Below are 24,741 nucleotides of genomic sequence, written 5' to 3' on the forward strand. Positions count from 1 at the left end.
TATTAATATATCGAGAACATTTTATTCTATAATATAAACACACATGCAAGAGAGATATTAAAAATGGAGCATTAAAGATCATAAGAAGGATAAAACGAGCAATTATTAAAGCTTATGACCATTTATATCAAAAATTTTTTACATTCGTGCATTAAGTGGATTTAAATATTTATTTTAAATACTGAAAAATATAAAAGAAGATTTCAAATATTAATATACCCGTAAAGAGAAAAAGTAAAAATTTGTCTGCTTAAAGCACATGTATCAAAATGCATTAGAAATATTGTATCATACATGAAAATGGTGTAACCTATATTACATTATACAACCGTTATTACACGCGGGGCAATCTGAAGCGAAGGTTTTTACGGATGTGCACTTGTGCATCAGCGCGTCCCGAGCTGTGCGCACGAACTGGAGGCACGCGTTACGATACGGTACCGCGTGAAAAAATCACGGATAAGAAGCGAAAGACGGAGATACGTACGTACGCACGATAAGCGCACGGCGCAGAGATAACTTACGTCACGGAAATTCTAAAACGGCCCTAAACAGTCGCCTTGTAAGACGGCGACTGTGTTCGCGATTAAATTTACAGTGATAATTCCCTGGCCCGTTGTATTTGCCACTCGCAAATTCTACCTCTCGTCCCTCTCCCTCCGCTAATCTCCTCTCTTGCTCGAGCGTGTTATACCGAGCTCGAGATCCCCCGTCGTCACGCTCGAACACTCGTGGATCTTTCCGTATACTAATCTCCCCAATTTAAATGCTACTTAAATGTACACGCGCGCATCTTTTCAAATAGAAAATCGCGCCGACTGACGCGCGGGAGACGTTTAAGAGAACTTTGAGCAAACGGGACACGCAGAACGCGAATACGTTCTCTGTGGCCGTCCTCGGGGGAAATCGTGCAATTTAGTGCCAGTGAGCTTGAGGCCACTCTCTGGCGCGCTGCCTACATTCCGACTTGATTAAAATCCTCGCGCGTGCACCTCGCGCGTGGAGCGCCGCGCGAGTCGCTTAACAATGTAGTGCTCACACCTCGTGCGACTTGTTCGTGCCAGTGAAATCGTCGTCGTCGTCGTCGTCGCCCCAGTGCCGTTTCATCCCGTGGTGTTCCCGCGAAAGTGCTCGTCCCAACGAGGGATTCTCGCTTTCATGTTCGGTTACGTTGCACGTCGGCCGCCGAATCACGTCGACATCGAGTATGCAAATGGGCCGGGAGCTCGCGCGGAAACATGTCTGACCGAGAGTTCCGTATCTACTTATATCCGCAGCAGCGCGAGGCGAGGGTCTTCCAGTGCGAAGGCGCATCTGGATCGCCTACGATCGACAGACGCGATCGATAAATGTACGTACGATCATCAAACTTCCGCTTGTTATCGCTGTTTACTTCCGAAGGCAATTAACGGCTTTGCTCGCCCTCATCGACGAGCTTTGCGGGGCCATTTTTCTCTCTCCCGTAGCGTATCGAATCTATTTATCTATCGCGTCGAATGCATCGTCAGATCGTCGTGTGCAGTGTACTTGCCGTCCCGCCGTGACGTCCCAGGCTGATCTTGGATCGTGACTCGGACACGTTCCAAATGAAAGTGACGATATTTCAGATCGCACAGAGTTAAAATAGCTCTCTTTACATAAAATGAAATAGAGACGTTATCTTCAATTATGGTAGCATTTGTTCGCTCGCGTAACGAGCTTTTATGAGGAATGAACATTCAGACGGGGACTTTTGGAAAATTAATACGGATCTGTTGAATATTAATCTCTTGATTAAATGAGCGTATATATTTTCTTTTATTTTTTTCAAGATCTTTAGCTCCAAGCGTTTCTCTTTGTGCCCCTCTAACTTGGGAGTCTCACGATATAGGAATTGTAGAGTTGCATCACTATGAAAACAATGCCTTCGATAATTATGCACACAACACTTTGTCTGCTTGATGCCCAAACATCGCGTAATCGGGCGAATTACATGAACGGCTATCTGGCGCAGAACGTCTCGGAATTGCGCACGATCCTCGGATCGTGATCTGCCTCCGCGATACGGCTATTTGAGATGCGCAGCGAAACTTTTGAGTTACATGTAGACACTTTCGGCGGAAGATAAGATAAAGAGCGAACTGGGAAAACTGCATGCTGACGCATGACCCCGCATATGCGAGAAACCTCCTCCGCCTCCTCGCGCGGTCTTGATGCGCGTTCAATGCCGTATTAATCGTCAAACGGCTGCGGAATTTTCATGATTTTTGCGATGCCACGCTCGCCGAGCGAGCGCACCAATCTTGTTTTTAACGGGCGATTAATGACGATGATGACACTTCGCACCGGCAGACCTCGATTAATCGGCCTGTAAGTGAGATTCTAGTGACTGAAAAAGGTCCCGGCTGACGTTACTTTACTGGCACATGTTTGGCCGAGTGACTCGACTCGAGCGACTCGACGCGCCATATCAAAGTGATTAAAGTCGACTTCCCTAACGCGATCCTCTCATGCACGTTAATTAACGTAAAGCACCGCGCGTTTCCGCTCGATCAATGTTTGGTTCACGCGACATCAGTGCGCAGAGGATTGTTCTCTCCGGTCTCGGGATAAGCGAATTAACGTCGTGCAAGCATGAGCGCGCATATCTGCCTGGTAAGTATACGCTTCGCTCATTAAGTTTGCAGAGGTCCCAAGACTCTTCTTGCAATCCCATTTCCCCAAATCCCACGCGCGATAAACAGCTTTGCTTCTCTCGGCCGTTTAAAAAAAAAGAAAAGAAATTAACCTAACGATACCCCTTTGTCGCGGCTGTCATCAATGCTCCTCAGAAATCGGCCGGATGCTCTTTGAAGTTTCCGAAGATGCGCGAAACGTCGAGGAGATATTCGGCGAAGTGAGAACTCGTCTTAAAGATGGGATGCAAGACCAGCATATTTAAGTGCGTGAAGAATGAAGTCGAGCAGGAGAGGAGCGTATCGTCGGGGACTAGGAGTTCTCTTGTTATGAGCGGTACGTTGCTTCCTTTCTTCCTTCTTTCCTCCTGGCGCACTTTTAGTCCCATTGTCTCGAGTTTCTCCAAGAAAATTGTCGTATTAAACCTTCGAGATTCAAGTCTAAGAACATACACAAATAAGAGTAGATTTGCGAAGATGCTCGTGTCCCGATGCAACGCAATTTTCGCCTTCAATATGGTGTGAAAGTAGATACGATTGCTAGTCTCAATAGTTCATTCCGTATATTACGTGCGATCGTAAATTTACAAAATATTGTAAATTTTATCTTGCTCCATCTTTCTGGACATTATTTTTAAAAGAAAAGAGAGAGGACTGAGGATCGTATCTTATCGTTTTTATTTTACGAATAACAATAAATAACATTTGTACGATATATGTAATTTTAGCAGATGATATAGAGCGTATAATGTATGACACTGTATAGTTCGTCAATTATCGCTACATTCCGTATTAAGTATTGTAAACGGGAACAGTGCTGTAATACACAGTAGTGTAATACCAGTCTCTGTCTAAACATTCTTGACGTAAAATTTAAATGTCTTCCTCTGTGGCTGCGCTATCTCAAGCTCGCGCATATTCGGTCCCTGGGCACACGCGATACGCGACTGGAGAACGTCAAACGTCAAAGCATAGCAATTTTCTCTCGAAGGTCGAATTCTGGGCAATTACGATCTTACAGTTTACTCTGTAACCCGCTTACGATTGTGGAAAGTAGCATGTTACGCCTGTTGAGGGAGAATTCACTTTTCAAATAATCACTTTCGCCGATTTAATCGGCACTGATTTAATTATTATATTTACATGCACTTTCGCATTTCAGTCGATGTAATAATAAAATCGTATTTTTAAAACTTTCGATGCAAATTGCAAAATATTGCAAATTTCGATGCAAAATATGATATAAAATGTCACTCAGAATATTATAATTTTTTATTTCAGTGCTATTATTTGCATTCATATTATATCCATTAAATATAATTCGCAATTTTATTGATGTTTTATTATTATCCTAGAGTGACTTGCAAGATTCGCATAAAGTAGTTTCATCTACCATACATATGATTATTTTATCGAATTGACGATCAGGATGTAGAATGTAAGAAAAAACAAGTAATAAAAAAACCAGTCGCTACATTATCACATAAAATATCGTCACCTGGACATTTCTAAAATTAAACGAGATTTCGTCGTGATGAAATGGGATATTCCTGTGTGGTGTTCAAGCCGCAATGTCGATTAACGAAAGTCGAATTACGATCAGCTCGGAGCATTACCACGCGTTCACGTGACGGATGCGTACCTTTCATGAAGCCGAAGGGAATGGCGGGGAGATGGGACCCCAAGTAACAGTCATTCTCCTTGACCTAGTCTACGACTGACCACGCCATGCGTGAGTTGCTGGTTGGAGTCATCGTTCGAGACGCGAATTAATCAGACACACGAATGATCCAGTCAACAACTCCCAGCGCACGCCACGTTTCTAGTTTTTCGATTTAGAAGTCCGCACAACGCTGCGCGCCGCCCCGGAGTCGTATAACATTTCGCTTCCAAGGATCGATTCTAGGACAAAACTAATTGTTCTCCACGTGCTCACACAAGGACCCTCGTAGCTCTACTTCTCCTCTACTTCTAGTTCTGGATCTACTTTTAATTCCGTGCGGCTCCGAATTGTCGTCACAACGATCCCTCGACCTAAATCTTTGAAAACTTCCTTTCTCCCAATTCTGCTTCTCTCTTATTTGTCCTAGAAGGAAATAACGTTCTCTGATGAATTCTTTATTTGTAATAATTTTTCCTTCGATATTACGAGAGTTATTTCTATGATTGCAGAGCTCTTGACTCACTTTCGTCGTTAGATATTATAAAACGTGCCTTTGTCTCTGGAAAAAAGCCGAGAAAAAGACGCAGTGAACGTGTTAATGACAATGGCACTTATCTTCTGCAACAAACATCATCTTTCTATGAATGGTAATTCGCATAAAAACAGCTGAGGTTTAATGGGCATTATTTAAGTCGCATAACTGCAGCCAATGTCGTGAGCTATCGTGCATGTTGGATGCGGAGATTACGTAAACTCAAGAGTCGGTCCATCTCCGTTCCCTTTACGTGCGCCAACGCCGTGAAGCAGACGCGATAGCTTAAAAAATAAATATTCCACACAGCCGCCCGCGCACGAGCATAGATGCATTCGACTCGCGGATATCGATAATTTACTGTTATTAATAATACAATCATCATCGGGCGCAGACATTGTTGCGCAACATTTTTATCAAGTCTTCACATACCTGCAGGTCAGGCACTTTACCGAGAAAATTTATTGAATATTTTAAGAAACTACTTGCTCGTAGTTTACTACAGCGATAGCTATCTATTTACACGTAGATATTATTTGCAGATATAACAGAAGTCGACATGGCCCAAGACAATCTGTATCCCGCATTCAACGAGATCCATTTTGTCGCCGAAGAGGACCATTACAGAGTAGCGCAATGTTAGTTATAATAAATTTCATTATATAAAACTATTTCATACGTCGAGCGTAGAGTGCGTCACTTTTTGCATAATTATTCTACATAATCTAAAAGACTACGATCGATTTTTTTATGTTATACCATTTTATGATAATGATATTTGTATCTCATCGTTTTATCGTTAACGCATACGCGCGCGTATTTTCCTGTGTCCCGGAATTAATTAATGAAATTAAATTTTACTGCGTATGTTCCCATTCGATCGAAATCACTGAACATGACTCCCGTGCGAACTTAATGAATATCGACAGCATCTATCGATATATTTTCGCGCTGTTGACGCGTAAGCAAGTTACCGGTTGCTTGGATTTTTATCTTATCAGATCGGATAATCGAAACAATGAATTTATTTAAATATCTGTCGCGACGTACGGATTCTCATCCTGTCCGAAACATTGTAATTATATTCGCCATATAGTTATATCACCATATAACTGTTTAGACGCTGAAGAAGTTATGAATTATAAGACAGACGATTATCCAAATTACATTACTATTACATACAACGTCCTGTACTCAGACTGATTAGCTTCTCTTCCTAATTTAGAACAACTTGCGACTACATTAATATCTATATATATCTACGATCACCATATATGTTTACAAAAGAATTGAGGATTAACATCAGAGAATTCACAAAGTATCTTGATTTTAATTCTATATACATTTGAAAAAAGCAAGTAATTTGTCTTTCGTGTTTCAAAGATTCGCATCTTTATCCCTGATTTTCATGTACTTCAGAATTTCATGTTATTTTTTAAAAACGCAGTTTGGCGAAGTACGTGTTTCTGCCTGTGCTAAATGGACCTACAGTATCGCAGTCTCCCCGACGACGCTATCGCGTCACTTCTGGGGCCAGTCACTCTCGAGTAGAATTTTAACTTGGTCGATTCGGTGCTCTCGGTCAGTCGCTGTCTTTGGGCCGCAAACAACGTATCGTCTGGTGTAGACGCCAATCTTTATCGCTGATTTAATCCGCTCGCGATTTCAATCGCCAACAGACGAAATCGTACTTCGGTGTAATCATAAATAGTGAAATTTTACAAAATCGAGTGTTATTCGAGTGAGCAAATTGCGGCTTCGTTATTCTTAGATGCGGTGCTATAAGAAGAAAAAACTATTACAATATAAAGAGATTGATTTGACTTAAATATAAATTTAAAGAAAAAAAAATGTGAATCTTTGGTAATATCATTTTGGTACTATCATTTTTGATACTCGTTTGTACGTGAAGGAAATTATTACAGGTTGTGAAGACTGTGCTATCGAAGATTTCAGTAATCTTGATTCTGACCTTTGTGTCTCGCTTTGTCACAGATATGTTTCTGCATCTGATGCAATTTTTAAATTCTTATTTCTTCAATAAGACAGTATTTACAAAACAATATCGAATTGTTTGAAAAAGTGGGAATTATAGATATTTTCGAATAATCTTGTGATCTTTGGAACGACAATAATCGATCGACTCATTTAAATCTAAACAACTGACTCAGCATCTCTAAATGTAACTTCAAATGATCGATAAGACTTTAACGATTACTTGCATCAATTAAGATTTCATCATCGGTTAGCAACTTGACATACAATAAACATTTTTCTAAACATTATTTTCATTAAGATAAATATGTTTACAATCCTTGGATTGAAATACAATACGTGCAACGGAATTACAAAACATTTCGAACTATAATACAAGCACAATCTGTGTGCACAAATTTATTAAAAGTAACATTATTACATTTCTATATATCTAATATATGTTGTAAAGTGAAAAATAAAAATATATCGTTTTCTGATTATCAATAAACTGTGATAAATATTTTTGTATAGTACTATATCTATCTCTTGAGATTTAAATGATCAAGATTTATCGCAGACACAGAGAAGGTGGAAATTCGTCTTGTACAGTGCGCGTTTGAGTGATCCTTTAGGCGAAAAAGTTCCATGACGATTTAATTTGCGTGGACAAGCGATAATGTGATAATGTCATCAGTGTAATGAGAATAGACACATTGGGAAAACACAGTTTCGTGTAGTGTGAAATCATGTAACTATGTGTAACTTGATGATTGCAAGGCCGAAAGCATAACTCATATGGCATCGCCGCCGAATGAATATTTCTTCCCAAGCGAGGACGAGGACAGCTTGGAAGATGAATTATTTCCAATTCATTTCTTCGGTGCGTAAAATGATCGATCCTAAGTCCAGTCGCGACTGCGAGCGCACGTGCGCTTGTCGTGCAATTTTTCTTTCTCTCTCGCCGCGCTAATAAACGTCATTCGACGAGCAGACGAGTTTCTTTCGAAAAAATTGGAGCAACGATCAATCTATCTTGCCAATTAGATCCAGTTGACTTTTAATTGCGGTTAAATGCAACTGTGACCCACAAACCCCCAAGGGACACGCGTTGAATAGGTAAACGTGTTCTTCAACGAGCTCCGTCATTGATCATAGATGCATTGACGATGTTAATTGATAGACTGGTAGCGTGAAAAGAACATTTTCTATGTTCGAACGGAGCGTCGTTCCATTGCGCGGAATCAGACGCGGCTAAAGTCTCGGACTTACAATGAAACTATGATCGCATTCAGGGACTACCTGTTGCCAAGTATCTCTATATATTTGGAAAAAAGGAATAGCTATACTCGTGCTTTGAGCGCGATCTTAACCAAATTTACAAATATTCAATGGTTCTTTATCGATGCTTCCAGGTAAGACGGATGCGTTTGACATCGTTGATGAAAAAGATGAAAAAAACCCCTTCGGGAACAGCGCATACGATGAGAACGGCGATTACTTGATCGTAAGTTACTCCCATCTCGTTTATAGTACTTAATATTGATTTAGTTCTGGTACGCACGATCATAATTTAATTTAATTTGTTTTCGCGAATCTTCATGAACGTACAAGCGAGCAGGACGCAAAGTGAAAACGATGCACTTGATGATAGGTGACGCGGCCTATGACGTAGGCGAGTGTTATCGCGTTTCTAGTAATCACGCTTGTTATCTAGACTCTTTCACATTCGTAATCAAAGATAAGTATTGTACAAGCATTGTTCAATTTCATGTTTTTGAATATGGATAAGGCTGGTACCATGGTATCGATCGTCTTCCTTTTTGTAGCTTCCGGTGATATCATTGATATTATTACATATACTATGTAGTAATTTAATAATAAAATTTTTTTAAATAGTCGATACTTTGTTAGAATTATTTTTATCATAAATTTATGATTATTATAGAAAAGTCTAAAACTCAAAATTAAATTGTATTAAAATCGAAAATGTATTAACATGATATTTTGCGTTATGCATTTCATAATTACATTATATTTTTAAAAGTAAGTTATTGTTCGTAAAATATCGTCGTATCGCTAATTGCTCAGTTTTCTAAAAAATCTTTTATTCTAGAAGCATATCAGTAAGTTTATTGTATATTCCGGTGCAAAAAAGCTCTTGAAAAAAGTCACGTGGAAATACGCGCATAAATAGTTCGAAAAGAGAACTGCAAATCCCTCGCAAGCAACATTTAGTCGTTACGAGAACAAAAAAAGAAAAAGGAAAACAAAGTGGAGAATAATCTGGCGTGAGGGGTGGCTTTCCACGTCAGGCCTGTCCGTTCTCACAGGGCTCCGTCATTGAAACCCCCGCAACTCTCTCTTCCTCGCAATCTCCCCAGCTGATTCAAACAATTTCGATAAAAGCAGTAAGCGGATAATTCTAAATATACGCGTGTTTTTCTGTGTACCGCTGATGCGGCCTTCCACCGTGGACGCGCTTTTCAATAATTCGCGCGACGTTTACCGTAAAGTTCGCGCGCGGGGATGGGGTAACGAAAGGGGTAAATGATCGTCTCGCGACTGTCATCCCTCGTACTCACGTACCGATTAAATATGAAAATCGCTGAGTGCCCATTGTCGTCGGGCGTGCATAAACGCCGCCTGAATAATTGATCCGCAGTGCGCAATCGCAGTAAGTCTGATTTCCCTCATTCGGCCGCTTCACCTCAACCAGTCAAGAGATCCGCGAGCTGCTCCGTGATAGACTATAGACGGTCTATAGAATCGTCTATAGTCGGTCTCTGAACGAGGCGAGTCAGTTCCTTCGAAGAAACGACAGTCGAAACCGACGAGCTGTCCGCGGTTGAAGCATGCGGATACGCACATCAATTCTATCAATTATTTTGGGTTGTCCATTAAGATTGTCAGGTAAGGAAGACGAGATGCTAATCGATCTTGTTACACGTGTCTGTACGTGTAGGAAAAAGTTGAAGCGGAGAATCAATCGATCGGGCGCCAGGCGTTCGGCGAACGCGCCCGCCAAGTGTAAAGCCACCCCATGCGATAAAGCTCCCTGATTTTCGACCGAAGCGATAAGGGCTTCAATGATTTTCTTTCTGTGTAATTGCATGAGCTATAGTCCATCTGAGCATGCGAGAGAAGAATCTAGTTAAGCAAAAGTTTGGAGATGTGTTCGTGCTCCCCTATTTTTCTTCCATGGCGCTCCCCTTCGTTAATCGTTCCCCGAATGCGTTCGCTTATATGCTCTGTAGCCGCGAACGATAGTTCTCGGTGGTATGACAAAGTTGTCGAAGCTGTCACGCACGGTAATTATTCCGATCGCATTATCGAAAGTTGCCACGAACTTTCATGCGATAGATCAAAAGTGACGGTGTTTTCCCAAGTCAAAAGGTCGAATTGACGCAAACAAGCGATTTGTGAAACAACCTGTTGAAGGAAAGCATTGTAATTTTCGCGCCTGTTTAATTATCTTCCTATCCTCTTCTTCTTTCTTTTTCTCTCTTCCTTTGTCTCTCTGCAATATTTGAATAAATAGTCTTCTTTTATTTTTCTTTCCTTTTTATTAAGATTATTTATTCGCTCATTGATTGTCACAGATTGATTCATTTTCACAGAGAGGATGATTAGTATTTTGCTATGACTTGCGGCAAATCGATAACGCGGACTCTATATCGCCAGACTTTTTCCTCGCTCGTAAAACTTTTCCTACGAAAGAGACGAACTTTTTTATCCTCCCTGTGTTTTACCTTTATTCAGCAATTAAAAAAGGGCGAATATGAGTCTGAAGCATCATTTGTTCTAGCGACTTCTCTTTTTGTTAGAGTTTGCTTGAAGCACAAAAAATTCTCGACCGAACATGATACCTTGAATTAACTGTAAAGTTTCTTTTTCTGATTTCGAAGATTACATTTGATCACGATACTATCTAGAAGCAATATGCAACACGCAAGTGAATTTCTGTACTTGTAGATCACCACGTAATCGTACAATTGTAGTAATATATCTAATAACAAAGTTTTGATATTTTCGCAAGTCAAGCAAATTTTTTAGAAATATAAATTAGCAGAGAAATAATGTTTAAACCAAATGTCTAAAATCAGATTATAATTCAGCTTTCTATACTGCTAAAGATACACATTAGAAATCTAAAAAGATAATAGAATTGTGAACTCTTCCTCTCTTTTTCTTTAGTGAGATAACACGAAGATACATCTAACATGCTATACCGAGAAACATATTATTTGCCAGGCGCGCGCTCTATACATGTATGTTATTTGAAGCGCATGGTAAAAAAAATGCGATATCGCTTATTTATATAAACGCTTTTTCCGTAGAGTGCAGTTTTTATCCAGTCGCTTTGCAAAATGCACTATCAATATAGGAAAGCTAGTGTGCTGACACGCAGACGCTTTATCGCAGATAGACGGCTTCTGATATATCGAGCGAACGATCTCAACTATCAGTCGATCGACGATCAGTATCGCGACGATCGTCTTCAAACGTAGCAATATCATTCCGCGATATTCCCGTGTTAGTTTGATAAAGTATTATTGCTAAAATGCGAAGATATCGGCTGATCGGCACGGGAAAATCAAGGTTGCATCTTTGAATCCGGAATGCTAATCCGCAAATTACGAACGTCGCAAATAAATGCTCACAACAACCGACAGGCTGCCAATGCGCAGCCTGGTGTGTCGTCTATCTATGCACTTGACACTTTGCCTTGTATCGCCGTTGCGTCGATCGAGAAATGAATAGGCAACAGACTCTACCGGTGCTCTATGTCTGCGGTGCGACCGATGACAGCAATGTTCATAAGGAGGAACCAACGTGGTTCAGTAGCATCCTCGGTGCCTGCGGACGTATGCGAAATAAATGTTGCACCAGAAATCGGATGCAAGTGGCCGAACTCAGTCCGCAGCTAATGACGCGTATTAGGGTACGAGTTTCACGGCGATCGCCGTGTTCTTAACAGAACTTGTACATATACATATATTAATATTAATTTTTATATTAATTCCTCGGATCTATTTCTCGATACCTAGGATATTCTTCAGGTTGCAGAAGAAAATATTATAAATATTATACACTCTTACGAAATAATCCATAGCGATTAGTTACCTACTTCAAGATCAGTCTGTATCGTCGTGAAGTATGTACATACACGTGTAATACGCAGTCGCTAAATTTCATAATTCGACTATTGTTTTATTAATATAATTAGCGTACGAGCAGGTTGGAATAGTGCGATCTGATTATTAATTTGTTACAAATGAAAGATCACGTTACATTTCGAGAGTCCACGAAAAAGAGTCCGCGTGCGCGTCGCCGCACGAAAATTTCCATATTAGAAGCGCATTTAGGTGACGAGAAAGTAGTATGTATTCATATACCAATATATCAATGCATTCATATTAATATTCCGATTAAATTCGATCGAATAAAATCGTTATTCAGCACGCAAGCTATGGCGAGAAAACCGATCAAACTCTTCCATTATTTACAACTCACCATAACTGTATTATCTACCTTCACCAATGGTTCTTTGTTCACAGAAGGGACCCCAAGATCTCGACACTTATTTATTGACTACCACCGTTCCTAGTATCGTGAAGGCAAGTATTGAAAGAAATTCAATTTTTTGACTCATTTCGTATTTATATTTCTTTATTAAATTGTGCGATTTTTTCCACTGTGCAGATATTGTTAGTCTTTAACAAAGATGACCAGCAAATGGACATACTCGCTACTGCCGCGAGACGATTGGGCTGGAGCGTATCGGTGGCGAAAGACGCGGAGAAAGCGATCGAGCTTTTCCAAAATCGCGCTCACGAATTAGTGATTATCGATCATAGGGGACAGCGGGCGGATGAAGCCGATGCTATTTGTAGGTATGGCAGACTTTAAATAGAATGTGATGAATGTATAAGCAATATATAAACAGTTACGCAAAAGTATAATGACAAGATATATATAACTTTGTGTTAAGATAATTGGTATACAAGCAATTTAAAATTTTCGCTTATATAAAATTATTATTTAAGCGTAAGATAAATCTACTGCTCGAGAAATTGTTTCATCACTCCTGTCAGTTGAGATTATATACACACCTTTCTTTTGATTCTATTTAGAAATCTCATAAAAATGTTAAATTTCAGAATGATCAGGTCAAGTCCAGTTTACCACAGTTCCGTCATTATAGCGCTCGTGAAGAAATCGTAAGTCTTGCAATTTATTCCGTGTTATAATTCGCACTTTGCGTTTAATTTGTGCTCCGATTTCAATCCATCTCTTGCATGTCTTCTAGATACTTCATGATCGACGAGAAAGATCACATCGTGGCGCTAAACTTATTAGAAACAGGCTTTACCAGAGTGAGCACCTAGAAAATCTCAATTTTAGAAACACATGAGTAAAAATCGTAGATACATTTTCTGCACGGATTTTCATTTAATTTCACTTGTGTTTCAGGCTTTGATAGAATGTTCGCACGAAGGTATACTAATAAACGAATTGGTAGGAATATATACTAGCTCGTTGTTGCCGAAGACTCAACTTGCAGCAGCGCATGCATTGTATTTGGCACTTGACAAGTGTCGCGATATGGTGCACGTGACCAACGATAAGAACATTGTACAGGTATCACGAATAATGAATTGCAATTTATTCTATACATTCTGCAGCTTTTCTCTATACCTTCAGACGAAAAATGAAAACGATTGCGCGTTTTATTGCGATGCATTATCTAATTTGTCCGAGATTTGCTTTGCTGTATATAAATATCTGTCTGTAGACTGTACTTTCGCATTATTTTTAGTTTCTAAATAAAGTCAGCGAAAAATTGTTAGGATATAAGGTAGAGGAAATGATGGGGAGAAATCTCTCGGACATAGTCTACTACGAAAATTTCACGCTTATGGAGCAGCAATTGAGTAAAGGCCGAGAATTCGAAGGAAACATGAACTGCAAGAGGAAAAATAATCAAATGATCACGATCAATTGCAGGGTGATCCCGTTCTGCACTATGCTAAAGTACGTTCTCCATTGATTCGCATTTTTAAAGATGTAGTGAAACGTATTTCGTTATTTAGAAATTAATTACTTACGTTGTCCAAATTAATATCTCCTTCCTTTCCTCAAATTTCACTATTGAATGTTGAATTTCGTTTCGATAATATTCCTTAAATTGTTCAATAAGAATTGAAAAAAATTATATCTTAATACTCCATTATTATTTAATTAAGATATACTACTTGCTTCTCTATTACTCATTCATTATTGATCTCATGAATTATTACTTGTCCGCAGAAAACCAACTCATTACATATACGTGTACGACACTACGTATCTGTCGGAAAATTCGGCGCCAATAAGCCCGATCAGCAGCCCGTTGCATCCTCCGCAAAGAACGAGTATATTGTCAAGCGCGCGGAAATCCTCAGACAGATCTGGCATAAGCGAAGGTGAGCCACTTTTCCATAAATTCATCCAGCAACATCGTTAACATCAATCGGCGGTATCAGCGATAATTATAAGAGTCGTTCGATACCGATTATCGTCTCGATTTATCAATATCCTCTTCGATGTAAGGCTGAGCGTATTTAAAGGTACGAATTAGGTCATCGGCAATTTTACGATGCACTTTGTGTGACACGTTAGTATTTTTACGCTGAAAAAGAAAAAAAGGGACTTATCGTCCGGCCGGTATATAGGCGGCTACGTATCGTTGTCGTAAACACACTGAAGAAATTTAATAGCGCAGAACTGGAACACCTGTCGTAGATACCGGATAACGCGAGAGCTTTATCGAGAGTTTCGTGTTTCTGCGGCTGTGCTGTTAACCGGTATCACGGATATACTTCTACAATCGTTTCCACGCACTTAACTCACCATATGATCCAAATCGTTCTCTCAAGGCGGTCCTAAATGCGATCGCGTTTTTACAGCAGGCCGTAGGCGGTCCAGTTTGCAGAAACTGCACAGCCTGCAGCTGGAAGCACCCATCACGAAAGTCATCACGCTGCTCTCGAATGCGGTCACGGATACGACTAATCCGGAAACGGCAGCGCAGATCGATAAAGTACGTCCTGTGATTAACCGAGATGCTTTTATCGTCACGTCCGTGCAATTAAGTATATTACATCGCGAGAACCATCTACGTTTTTCAGGCGATCGATATTTTGAAGACGACGGAGCTCTACGTGCCACATCTTAAAGAAGATAGGGCGATGTACAGCGATCCGGTCACGCAGGATCTCGTTGGCGCATTGCTCGCCGTAAGAATTTTCCTGGATTTCCTTATCCTGCCTTTCGGCAAAAATGTTGCAACAGCGAAAGAATCCGTGCGCTCAAAAATTTCTCTCATGTCCATCCTGATGTCTCACATTTTTCGTTCTTGATTGACAGTCCCCGCGTATGTCTGCGTGGGATTCTAGAAGATCGTCGTCGGATTCTGCAAGACTGGCCACCATAAAAGCCATCACGGGCACGAACAACTCGCGTATGCAGATAACGAGTTTCCACGCGCCGCAGGAGATCGCGGAAATCCTAGAGAAGAGTCTCGACTGGGACTTTCAGATATTTAAACTCGAAGTGCTCACGGAGAGAAGGTGGGTCGCGAATTTCGTACTTATCAATTCGAATGAATCATTGTTCTCCATGTGAGTAGTGTACTCAATACAAAGTATTTCTTCATCCTCCAGACATTTTATATACTGTTGTAGAAAATTGTTTTCAAATAATGATTTGTCATAATCTTTGTTGCATCTTTGTCATAATTTGGATTTTACAGGCCACTCGTTTTCCTGGGTCTCGCGATTATGAACCTGTTCCGAGTGCCCGCTAAATTAAACTGCGACGAGAGAACTGTGCAGAACTGGTTGGCCATTATCGAGCACAATTACAACGCGGATAATAGCTATCATAATTCGACGCATGCCGCTGATGTGTTGCAAGCCACCGCAAAATTCATGCAGTCGAAGAGACTCAAGGAAATTTTGGAGCCCTTAGACGAGGTTGCCGCGTTGGTCGCCGCAGCTGCGCACGATATCGATCATCCTGGACGATCCAGGTAAAATAGCCATTCGATATCAAAAACTGAATAGGCAATTCTCCAAGAAAATGGTTCTGCAATATTTTCCGTCACGTTTATTATATCTTAATTTACATAAATTATTGCAAAATTATTAAGAGTCCTTCAACAATATATTCTTCCATTTACTCGGAATCAATATCTCTTCTGCAAAACATTTAATTAACATTACATTATTAATTAAAAATTCTATAAATTCGGTATTGAATATTATATTAATAATCAAATCTTAAAATTAAATCTTTTCTAGTCAATTCCTTTGCAACGCCAACAATCGTTTGGCCATATTGTACAATGACCTGTCGGTTCTCGAATCGCATCATGCAGCTTTGACGTTTAAATTATCGTTATCCGATGATAGTGTGAATATCTTTAAGGTAAGTTTCTCTTTAAGCGTTTTGTGTCGCTGAAGGCTAGCATATCGAATAATCTGAAAGCGTAAATACTTGTTTTAGAATCTGGAGCGAGACACATACAAAATGTTGCGACAAAATATCATTGACATGATTCTTGCGACCGAAATGACGAAACACTTTGAGCACTTGGCGAAGTTCATGAATGTGTGCAGCGCGAGAATCGGCGAGAATCAAGAGGTAGTGTCTATTATTATTTTCGTGCATGAAAATAGCCAACATCTCTATCTTATATTAATTTTATTTAATTTTAATCACTGTGAATGCACTTCGTGATTGCAGCACACTATCATGATTACTATTTTTGTAATTAATTAATAGAATCTAAATTTAACAAATCTAAATTCAGAAAAATTCTTCGCAGACGTATTCAGATTCTCTAGACATGTCCGTGGTATTGCAACCGGACAATGTAATATTAGTTAAAAGAATGATGATCAAATGCGCGGACGTGTCCAATCCAACGCGACCGTTGAGATGTTGCATCGAATGGGCGAGACGAATTGCAGAGGAGTATTTTAGACAGGTAAACATTTCAGAAATAACCGCGTTCGTTAAGTGATATCCATTACTCTCTTTCGTTTAAAATGGACGTTTATTAATAATTTTCAGACCGACGAAGAGAAAAGGTTGAAGATGCCAGTCGTAATGCCGATGTTCGATAGAATGACGTGTTCGATACCGAAATCACAAATCGGCTTCGTCGATTATATCATCACCGATATGATCGAGGCTTGGGACGGTTCGTTCTATTATTGTTATCTATTTTAAGCTCTGTTGGAAAGAGACTTAGAGTTTTATTTTTCCATTTGTTTCACAGTGTTCATCGACATGCCGGAGATGGTGGGCTATATGCGACAAAACTACGAAAGATGGAAAGAGTATAATGTAAGCGTTGCTTGTTTTAATTTAATCTGCAATCGTATAATTTAAATTAGAATTTATAATAATTTAATAATGCTTTGATATTACAAAAATATTCCATGATTTGAAAATAGATTAATCGAGCGTTTAATTATCAGGCATTTAATCTCAATAATAAATTCCAAGTTCGTTCGCTGAAACGTATCTAATTTCGGATTGTGTGCCTTGCAGGAACAGGGTATATCTACTCTGCAGGACGTCGAGCAGCTGCAGCAGCATCCCGATCTGCATATACCGCGATTATCTAACTGAGAAACTCTCGGTGGTCTTGTTTCTACGTTTACGTTACATTTTACGCTGCGTTTATCGCGAAGACGTGTGTATAGTATTTATATATTTAAGAATAGACTTAGTGAGAGCGACGTCAACGCATGCAATGGAAAGTTTCGAAGGAAATGCATGTATGTAAACCGCCGTTCCGCGCGCGCCCGCCAACACTCTTCTTATTTATATATAACTCCGTTTCTTCCCTCAATGACACTCGTTGCATTAGACTATTTTAAGACACGTGACGCACATTAACACACCCGTTCCCCCTTTTTTCCCCGGTCCCATCAAGAAGACACATATAGCTTAAAGTAAGTGGTACCTTTCTGCGTGCGGCTTCCGTGAGAGTATGTTACTTGCGAGAATGAAACCTTCGTTGCAGGCTTGGCGCGTACTGGCGTCATAATAAATTATACATTCAGGGGCAGCTAATGAATAAATAAGAAATCTGTTAAAAATATTGTGTTTGAATCATTTTCGACTTTTCCTTTCGCCGAGAAACTTAATCCCTTGATCCTAATCCCGTTCTCGATGATGCGGCTGATCTGCTTGCTGGGAGGATTGATACTTAAGAATTGAGAGGAAATTGAGACTCTGCAATATTTTGTATATGTTGGGGTATTCCACTTTATTGTTTCTCTCAGCGAAGAAAAGGCATCGGGCCTATTTCTATGCGCTGCATGAATTACAGAATCAAATCAGGACCAGGTGTGAGTGGTTGTGTAAGCCGTAATATATCGCAATGGTGGTTACGCGAGATTTCGAAGCGACGAAACGAATGGTGTAATTTGAATTATCGCGAATTACAAATTTTTGCGTTCTCCTGCCTTTTCGCTGTGTTTTCTTTATGCTGATATACATGAAATACGCACTCGCTTTCTCTCAGTCTACAAATTGCCCTGATGTGACGTTTGTTGCATCTAAGAACAGTAATAGCGTTGCTTTTCTGCTGTTACAAAAATCAAGGAATCGGGATAATAACATCAATAGTCCATCGAGTTACAAGTATCGCCCTAGCGGATGGTTACTAAGTCACATTCATGTTAAAGATTCTTACGTATGCGTTAAAGTACACACATATGTGCCTTACATCATGATTACTCCCTACGGGACGTTCGTATAATCATGGCCGTTTTATCCAGTATCAACGAGACATTTAGCTTCCTTTATCCCTAGACGAAGAGACAATTAGAATTAATTCGAGTCGCCTTTTAGAGTTTATTTGAAGCCTGACACGTAAATATTTGGAACATTTCACGACAATATCTCGGAATAAAGGTAATAGAGACGAAGACAAAGGATATCGCTTAAAGATTAAATTTTCGTTCGGGATTATCGATTAATTATTATTGTTCGTAGGATGTAGTTCCGCGCGATGTGCGGTGAACTAGGTAAAGTAACTTAATTACGAGAGCTTATCGTATTACTTCTATAATGCCACATAATATGATTTCGAAGAGCTAGGAATATTAATGCTTAAAATTAGATTACTCGCGTCTTCGATACACCCGCCACAAGTGCTCTGCCGGAGTGCATTTTGCGTGAGTTCGCTTTCATCTGGATTGATTGATCCGGTATAATTTTTCTTTCTCTTTTTCTTTTTCTGCTGGAATCTACGATCTTCATTTTGAAATCCGAGAGCTAACTTTCGCATTTTTTGACCAGCGAGATATTTCGATAACGGTTCTAACCGGAGCATCTCGTACGTGTCGAGGTATTTTCGGTAATAGGACTTTGAATTTACTCACTTTGCGGAAACACGGATGCTCCGCGACGGACGCGCACGTGTTTGCTCATTGTCGGTGACACGAGTGACGTATTTTTAGGCGAAACGTGAATCGAGAGCTATTTTCACATAGTCGGAATCGTTTCGTTAGCACTTGCCGCTAGTAGATGGAATTCGCGGAGTAACGAGTAAGTTAGCCTAGTATGCAACACCTTGCCTTAAGTATTAACTCTTAGCATTAACAGTACATGTACTTAAGTTTTATTTTTTTTGAGCTTTTTTTTGTTTTTTTTCGCTTTCATATTTGAAAGTATGTTTGTAAGTACCGCTTTAACGCTTGACTTTACGCTTTTTCCCCTGGTCAAGCTGTATAATCCACGTAGTAATCCGCATCGGTAAATCGCCGTCTCTGTCGATCTTGATTCATCTTAATCGAAATTGTCTTGCGCGGCAAGCGAAATTAATAATTGATCAGATACCTCGCGTGGATTTAAACATGTAATTCTTGCGCAATTGCCGACAAAAGCAGAAAAAAAGAAGCACTAAATCCGAAGAAGAACTCAAAGGTGCAGACGGCTCGATGAGGTTCTACGAGGATTCGCGTCGCTAACTCTTACGCAAAACTTAAACCAGCCTTAATTGTAATTCCTCTCAAATCGTGCACATCAAACGAGAAAGAAGCAAATCGAAGGATTATTCTAAGAAAAATGCGTATAATCCGATATCCTAAAATAACGCATGTGAACTTAGTCCGTACTAATAACGTGCTCTTAGCACTCTCTTCGTGTCTCCTAAATCTCTGGTAACTCTTGTCGGTCTAATATTTTTCTCTTCAGGAATTCGGAGGAAGTTTCTCATCTACGTTTGGATCGGCCTTTTAGCCTAGCGTTACGAAATCGAAAAGTGTTCGGCATTCTCGGCTACGGTTTCTCGTGACTAAGCCAGCCCTCTAAAGCTGATTGTCGCGACTAATCAAAAAGATGCGCCGTTTCTATCTTTGGTCGATTTCTCTCGGTTTTCGTGATTGTTCTTCAGCGAGGTTCAAGGCCAAGAGCGGAAAGCTTCAGGTAAAAACGTTTCGTTTGGTGATGCCTCGTCTAGTGATGCAACGTCTTGTTCTCTGATTCGCTATGGTACAAGGGGGGGTGCAATATTGCATTCCGGGTCTCCCTTCAAATTTCATCGTCTCTACTTCGTCTTTGGAAATGATTTCAAGTTACGTGCTAGCAAGAGCATGCAGCAATTGCAATGAAAAAAAACTCCCTCATGGTCCGCAATCGCGATGATCCAGAGGAGGCGAACGTTCGAGAGCGATCACAGAAAGTCTCGATTTCGATGACGTTAGAGTGGTCGCCGGATTTTTCCACGGGACGCAACGTCATCAGTCTGTTACCGATCTAGATGGACGAGGTGCTCGACGTGACGCCTCATGATCGCGATATAACGAGACCAGCGGGAATGCAGTGGAGCTCGAGAGTGGTCTCACGAAAGCAGAGAGGAATGCAGCGGCTACTGATACTGCGGGGGAGTATTAGACAGAGTCGATCACGACGGCCAAGGGACCCCCCCGCGAATTCCGGTATATTCTTGGACAGAAGAGTCAGTGAACGTCACGTGACATAGGAGCACGCCTCCACGACGACGTCGGCTATTTAAGATGGGATCCGCGTGATCCGCGCCAAATCAGAAGCCGGCGCGACGACTCTAGAATCGCCTCTGGTCCTGATCCTCGAGTAACCGATCGGGTTTCTTCACGTTCCACGAAAAGTACGGTAGCACTCGTTCCCATGAGATTTTTCTCTTTCTTTTACCAGTCCGCGGGTGTGTTACGCGTGTGTATGTGTATGTGTGCGCGCTATAAACCCCAGAATTTTCCCTCGTTATCCCGCCGCGTCCTCACTAGCCTGATTTACAGCTACGTAGCGTACTTACGAGTTTAATCGCCTAGCGTATATATAATTAATACGGTATAGTCTTAACGTTACTTAACAGTTATGTTATCCGCCTATTGTTTCGTTTTTTGTCTTTTTTTTCTTTTTCTCTTTTAAATCAGAGCTTATCGGTACGTTTTGTGCGAAATAATCTTAAGCTAAACGGTCCTTATGTCCACCTTCGCAAAAATCTCCCCCCACCCAGCTATCTCCGCGCGTACGGTCGTCCAAAAGAGAATGTCGCCTATCTCAGTCGTGGAGGAGATAAAGGAAGTGATCGTGAGAGATTTTACATCACGAGTCACGTGCGGAGATGTGCGAGTCTTCGTTATCGTCGATTATTTATTGTTTCACGGTGTGGTTGTAAAAGTCGCGCGTTTTCGGATGCGTTAATGTGTGTATTGCAACGTATGCAAATGCGTGTCAGTGGGGGGCGTGTGACGTTAAACTAGTATCTGCGCTTGTCTGTCTGGTTGATCGTCATCGTTGTGCCATCGCTTGGTTGGTCAATGCTCAAATATCCCGTGCGAGATAATTCGCCGAATTGAGATTGGAGTTTTGCTTATTTCCCTAAAATCTGTGATTTTATACGCGAACGGACTAGCTTTTTGCGGTTTCGATCGAGCTCTCGCTGACTTATGTAGCTTAGGCTAATCTATATTTTATTGAGTTCTTTTCTGCCGTCGCAAGAATGGAGAAACCAGTCGATATCCCTACACGTTCTACTTGCGGTCTCCCTTCGGTCGATCCACCTAGCTATTGCCTCGCGTCGTAAAGTACCGGAATGGAAAAAATTGACCAAATCTATCGAATGACGATAATTATCAGGATGTTGTCATTGACTAAATTTCCGCGATGAATTTATGGTTCTATCGAAGGAAAGCGCCAAATATCGTCCGAGATGTGTATTCCTTTTTGTCGCGCGATGCTGTAGGATGCACGAGAAGACTACGATCTGTAAATCTGTCCAAAAGTATCGACTCGCCGGTAGGAAGAATTTAAATTCGATTTCGCACACGTTCAATTTCGCTCAACGAAGGGAGAGGATTTCACGGATCGTCAACATTTATTATGTGCGGCATGTGTCGGTTGACGCGCACTTTCGTTCCCCTAAAAATTACCACTTATCAACGTAGCCTAATAAGTAGCATCAATATACGTACACGGTCGCGAGGAAACGCGTGCCAAACGGGATTACTCCGTTTATCGTGATCCTTAATTAATAAATGCGTCGGGTATCTCCGCCGAAAACGATCTTAAATACTCGTCCACTCCGGAATGGACAAAACTCGGTTAATTTCTCCGTTTTAAGTCTTTTGTGATCGAGGTGTACTTCGGCCGTCGTGTTAATCTGCTGTACGCTAAGATCGTGAGTGCCTTTATGTGTGCTCGTTAGATCGACGGTCCATTAAGCGAGATTAATTTACGCCTACTGACGATATAAATCCTAGAAAGAAAAGAAAAAAAAAGAAATGCACACACCGACTGATTGTACACGATAGCTAACGAGTGCCATCGCGCCTCGGTGTGGTCGTAAAGTATTTTTGTGTAGCGTCGTACGTATCGTCTGCGCCTTTTGTGCAACCTATCTTAAGACTTAGGATTCGTTAACGTAGGTACTTATCATGTATCGTGGTTGGTGATTGCCTTACTGTCGCTCATCCACGCATCATTTCTCGCCCGGGACTTCTATACTTTATCCCTCCACCTTATCCCTTATCCCCACATCCCCTGAAATTAATGTTACCCTTTATCCTATATTTTTGTTTCTCTACGATCAAGCAAGGCGCCGTGCGGTCGTTATCATTGATTGTATTGATGTTCGCAGATGTCGATCGTGCCGCTCGTCTTCCGCGATTGGTGGGACGATATCGATCGTCCCGTCTCGCGGCTCGTCGATCAGCACTTCGGCACCGGCCTCCACCGGGACGATCTGATCTCAAGCCTGACCGATTTCGGTTTCAATCGGCCGTCCCTACGCTCGATGCTCGGGAACTCGTACTACCGACCGTGGAGGAACGTGACGCGTCAGAACTCGAGTGGATCCAGCACGATCCAGTTGCAGAAGGACAATTTCCAGGTTGGTATTTCCGGAATCGCGATTAACGAAACGTAACGTTATTCGGTAACGTTGTTAGCAAACTAGACTAGGCTCGAAAATGAATTTACGCCCATGCTGCTCTTTCCGTGAAGTTCTACGTTAAATTTCGTGAGAAATTCTTGGATCAGGCGAGGATCTCGTGAGCAGATGAGAGTTTTTGGTCTGCGGCCTTCCTCCTATCTTTGCGGATCAGCGGAAGTAGAATAGTAAAAAAATGCTTTTTAGATGTCTACTTATAGATTGATCTGTATCAGGACTGGTGTTTTTTTTGTGACGGTTTGCTGAAAATCGATTTTGATTGACCGAAATGTCGCTGATAGTTCATGCCTAAAAGTGTTCTCGAGATTGCAATTGTAATTTCATTAATTTATTGCTGTTTAGAGTATTGTCGAAAGAGTCTTTGCCAAACTATTTCTGTTTTCGATATTTTGGAATCAACGTTGTCTGTTTCTACGTTTGCCTCTTGTTTTACTTAGCATCAGAAATTTATTTCTGTTTTCTTTGACATTTTAGAATCAGCGTTGTCTGTTTCTACGTTTTTCTCTAGTTTTATTTAGCATCAGAAATCTATTTAGTTTTTTGTGTCACAAAATTTTGCGATAAATACGAAAACCAGGACAGATGGCCGGAAAACATATCTCTTTTCGCGGTCGTGCTCGTCAATGTTACGTGACGCTACTGTAAGATTGATTTTCATTAATTTGTCATCAAATAGTTCACTGCTTCATCTTTGCATTCGTGGCGAAACACAAAAGATGGCCTGAAACTATAAGCGCCGCAAAGGAGATTTTGCTTTTGCTGGTATTCTATTATTACTCTGCCGGTTTGTACTATTATCGCTTGTCGATTTGATTCGATGCATAATTGTTCTTCCAGAATGCGCGTTTAAATGTGTACTTTTTAGCTTAGTTAGCGCTTGAATCTTTTGATTGACTGACGGATGCTAAACTCGAAATAGCATATCTTTTTGCTGAAATCAATATAATTTGCCAACTATGCCTCTTGCATTTTGCCTTGTTCGATCTATCGGATTCGTAAGATGCTAATAGTTGATTTTGGTCGGTTCTCTCTTAAAATCGCTAAGTAGAGCGAGATTTTAGTCGGGAAAGTGTCAAAGTTTACTTAAAAATAATTAAATAATTACAGGGCGGATTACTGTTGCGCAACGGTCCAATTCCGTCTTCCGCAGGATCCTGCGGCAGAAACAAGCCGGCAGGATCCTGCGGAAGAGGGGAATTGGCCGGAAACTATTTAGAACTAATAGAAACCCAGATATTTGATGTTTCTCACTTACGTATTATAATAAACGACTCAATAATAATAATCGATAACACAAGCCGACGCTAAGATTACGATAATAATTTCAATCACCTATCGATCGATCTGCGATTCAAAGTCTCACCGCTATTAATTTCGTCAGAATATCGTTGTAACGCTAAATTCCTTGTGATTTTTCAAC

The 24,741-nt window shown here is 40.7% G+C and overlaps 2 protein-coding genes and 1 long non-coding RNA gene across 5 annotated transcripts in view; 2 read left to right on the plus strand and 1 right to left on the minus strand.

The window, feature by feature from the left end:
- On the plus strand, window positions 1-22,640 carry LOC105284285 (high affinity cAMP-specific and IBMX-insensitive 3',5'-cyclic phosphodiesterase 8). 3 transcript variants are annotated; one of them, XM_011347659.3, is made up of 21 exons: window positions 1,358-2,634; window positions 2,811-2,991; window positions 5,392-5,487; window positions 8,239-8,330; window positions 12,385-12,444; window positions 12,530-12,720; window positions 12,988-13,047; window positions 13,137-13,203; window positions 13,301-13,468; window positions 13,647-13,861; window positions 14,138-14,292; window positions 14,776-14,909; window positions 14,998-15,105; window positions 15,236-15,438; window positions 15,621-15,899; window positions 16,171-16,297; window positions 16,376-16,513; window positions 16,698-16,859; window positions 16,946-17,075; window positions 17,154-17,221; window positions 17,429-22,640. In XM_011347659.3, exons 2-21 carry the CDS (start codon window positions 2,895-2,897, stop codon window positions 17,507-17,509), a joined length of 2,631 nt encoding a protein of 876 aa, XP_011345961.1. In that variant the 5' UTR covers window positions 1,358-2,634; window positions 2,811-2,894; the 3' UTR covers window positions 17,510-22,640. The 3 variants fall into 3 exon arrangements, with proteins under 3 accessions (XP_011345958.1, XP_011345961.1, XP_026829972.1); XM_011347656.3 differs by lacking the exons at window positions 1,358-2,634; window positions 2,811-2,991 and adding an exon at window positions 1-1,351; XM_026974171.1 differs by lacking the exon at window positions 5,392-5,487 and having other exon boundaries at window positions 1,359-2,634.
- Window positions 13,091-14,131, minus strand: LOC113563083. The gene is made up of 2 exons (XR_003407311.1): window positions 13,936-14,131; window positions 13,091-13,211 (listed from the first exon to the last, which is right to left on the minus strand). It is a non-coding gene; the product is annotated as an uncharacterized LOC113563083 (long non-coding RNA).
- LOC105284295 (protein lethal(2)essential for life) overlaps window positions 20,652-24,741 on the plus strand; it is a 9,260-nt gene continuing 5,170 nt past the window's right edge. Inside the window, exons 1-2 of the mRNA XM_020033230.2 lie at window positions 20,652-20,849; window positions 23,010-23,261. Coding sequence (XP_019888789.1) covers window positions 20,652-20,849; window positions 23,010-23,261 — 450 coding nt within the window. The remainder of the gene's footprint in view (window positions 20,850-23,009; window positions 23,262-24,741) is intronic.

Source organism: Ooceraea biroi, chromosome 12, assembly GCF_003672135.1.
Source record: "Ooceraea biroi isolate clonal line C1 chromosome 12, Obir_v5.4, whole genome shotgun sequence".
NCBI classification, from domain to species: domain Eukaryota; kingdom Metazoa; phylum Arthropoda; class Insecta; order Hymenoptera; family Formicidae; genus Ooceraea; species Ooceraea biroi.

Bases quoted from the DNA above. Each gene is read 5' to 3' on its own strand.
- LOC105284285 (XM_011347656.3), top strand. From the start codon at position 1,159: ATGTTCGGTTACGTTGCACGTCGGCCGCCGAATCACGTCGACATCGAG. The intron at 1,352-5,391 runs GTACGTACGATC...TATTATTTGCAG, and splicing joins GACAGACGCGATCGATAAAT to ATATAACAGAAGTCGACATG. The intron at 17,222-17,428 runs GTAAGCGTTGCT...TGTGCCTTGCAG, and splicing joins AAAGATGGAAAGAGTATAAT to GAACAGGGTATATCTACTCT.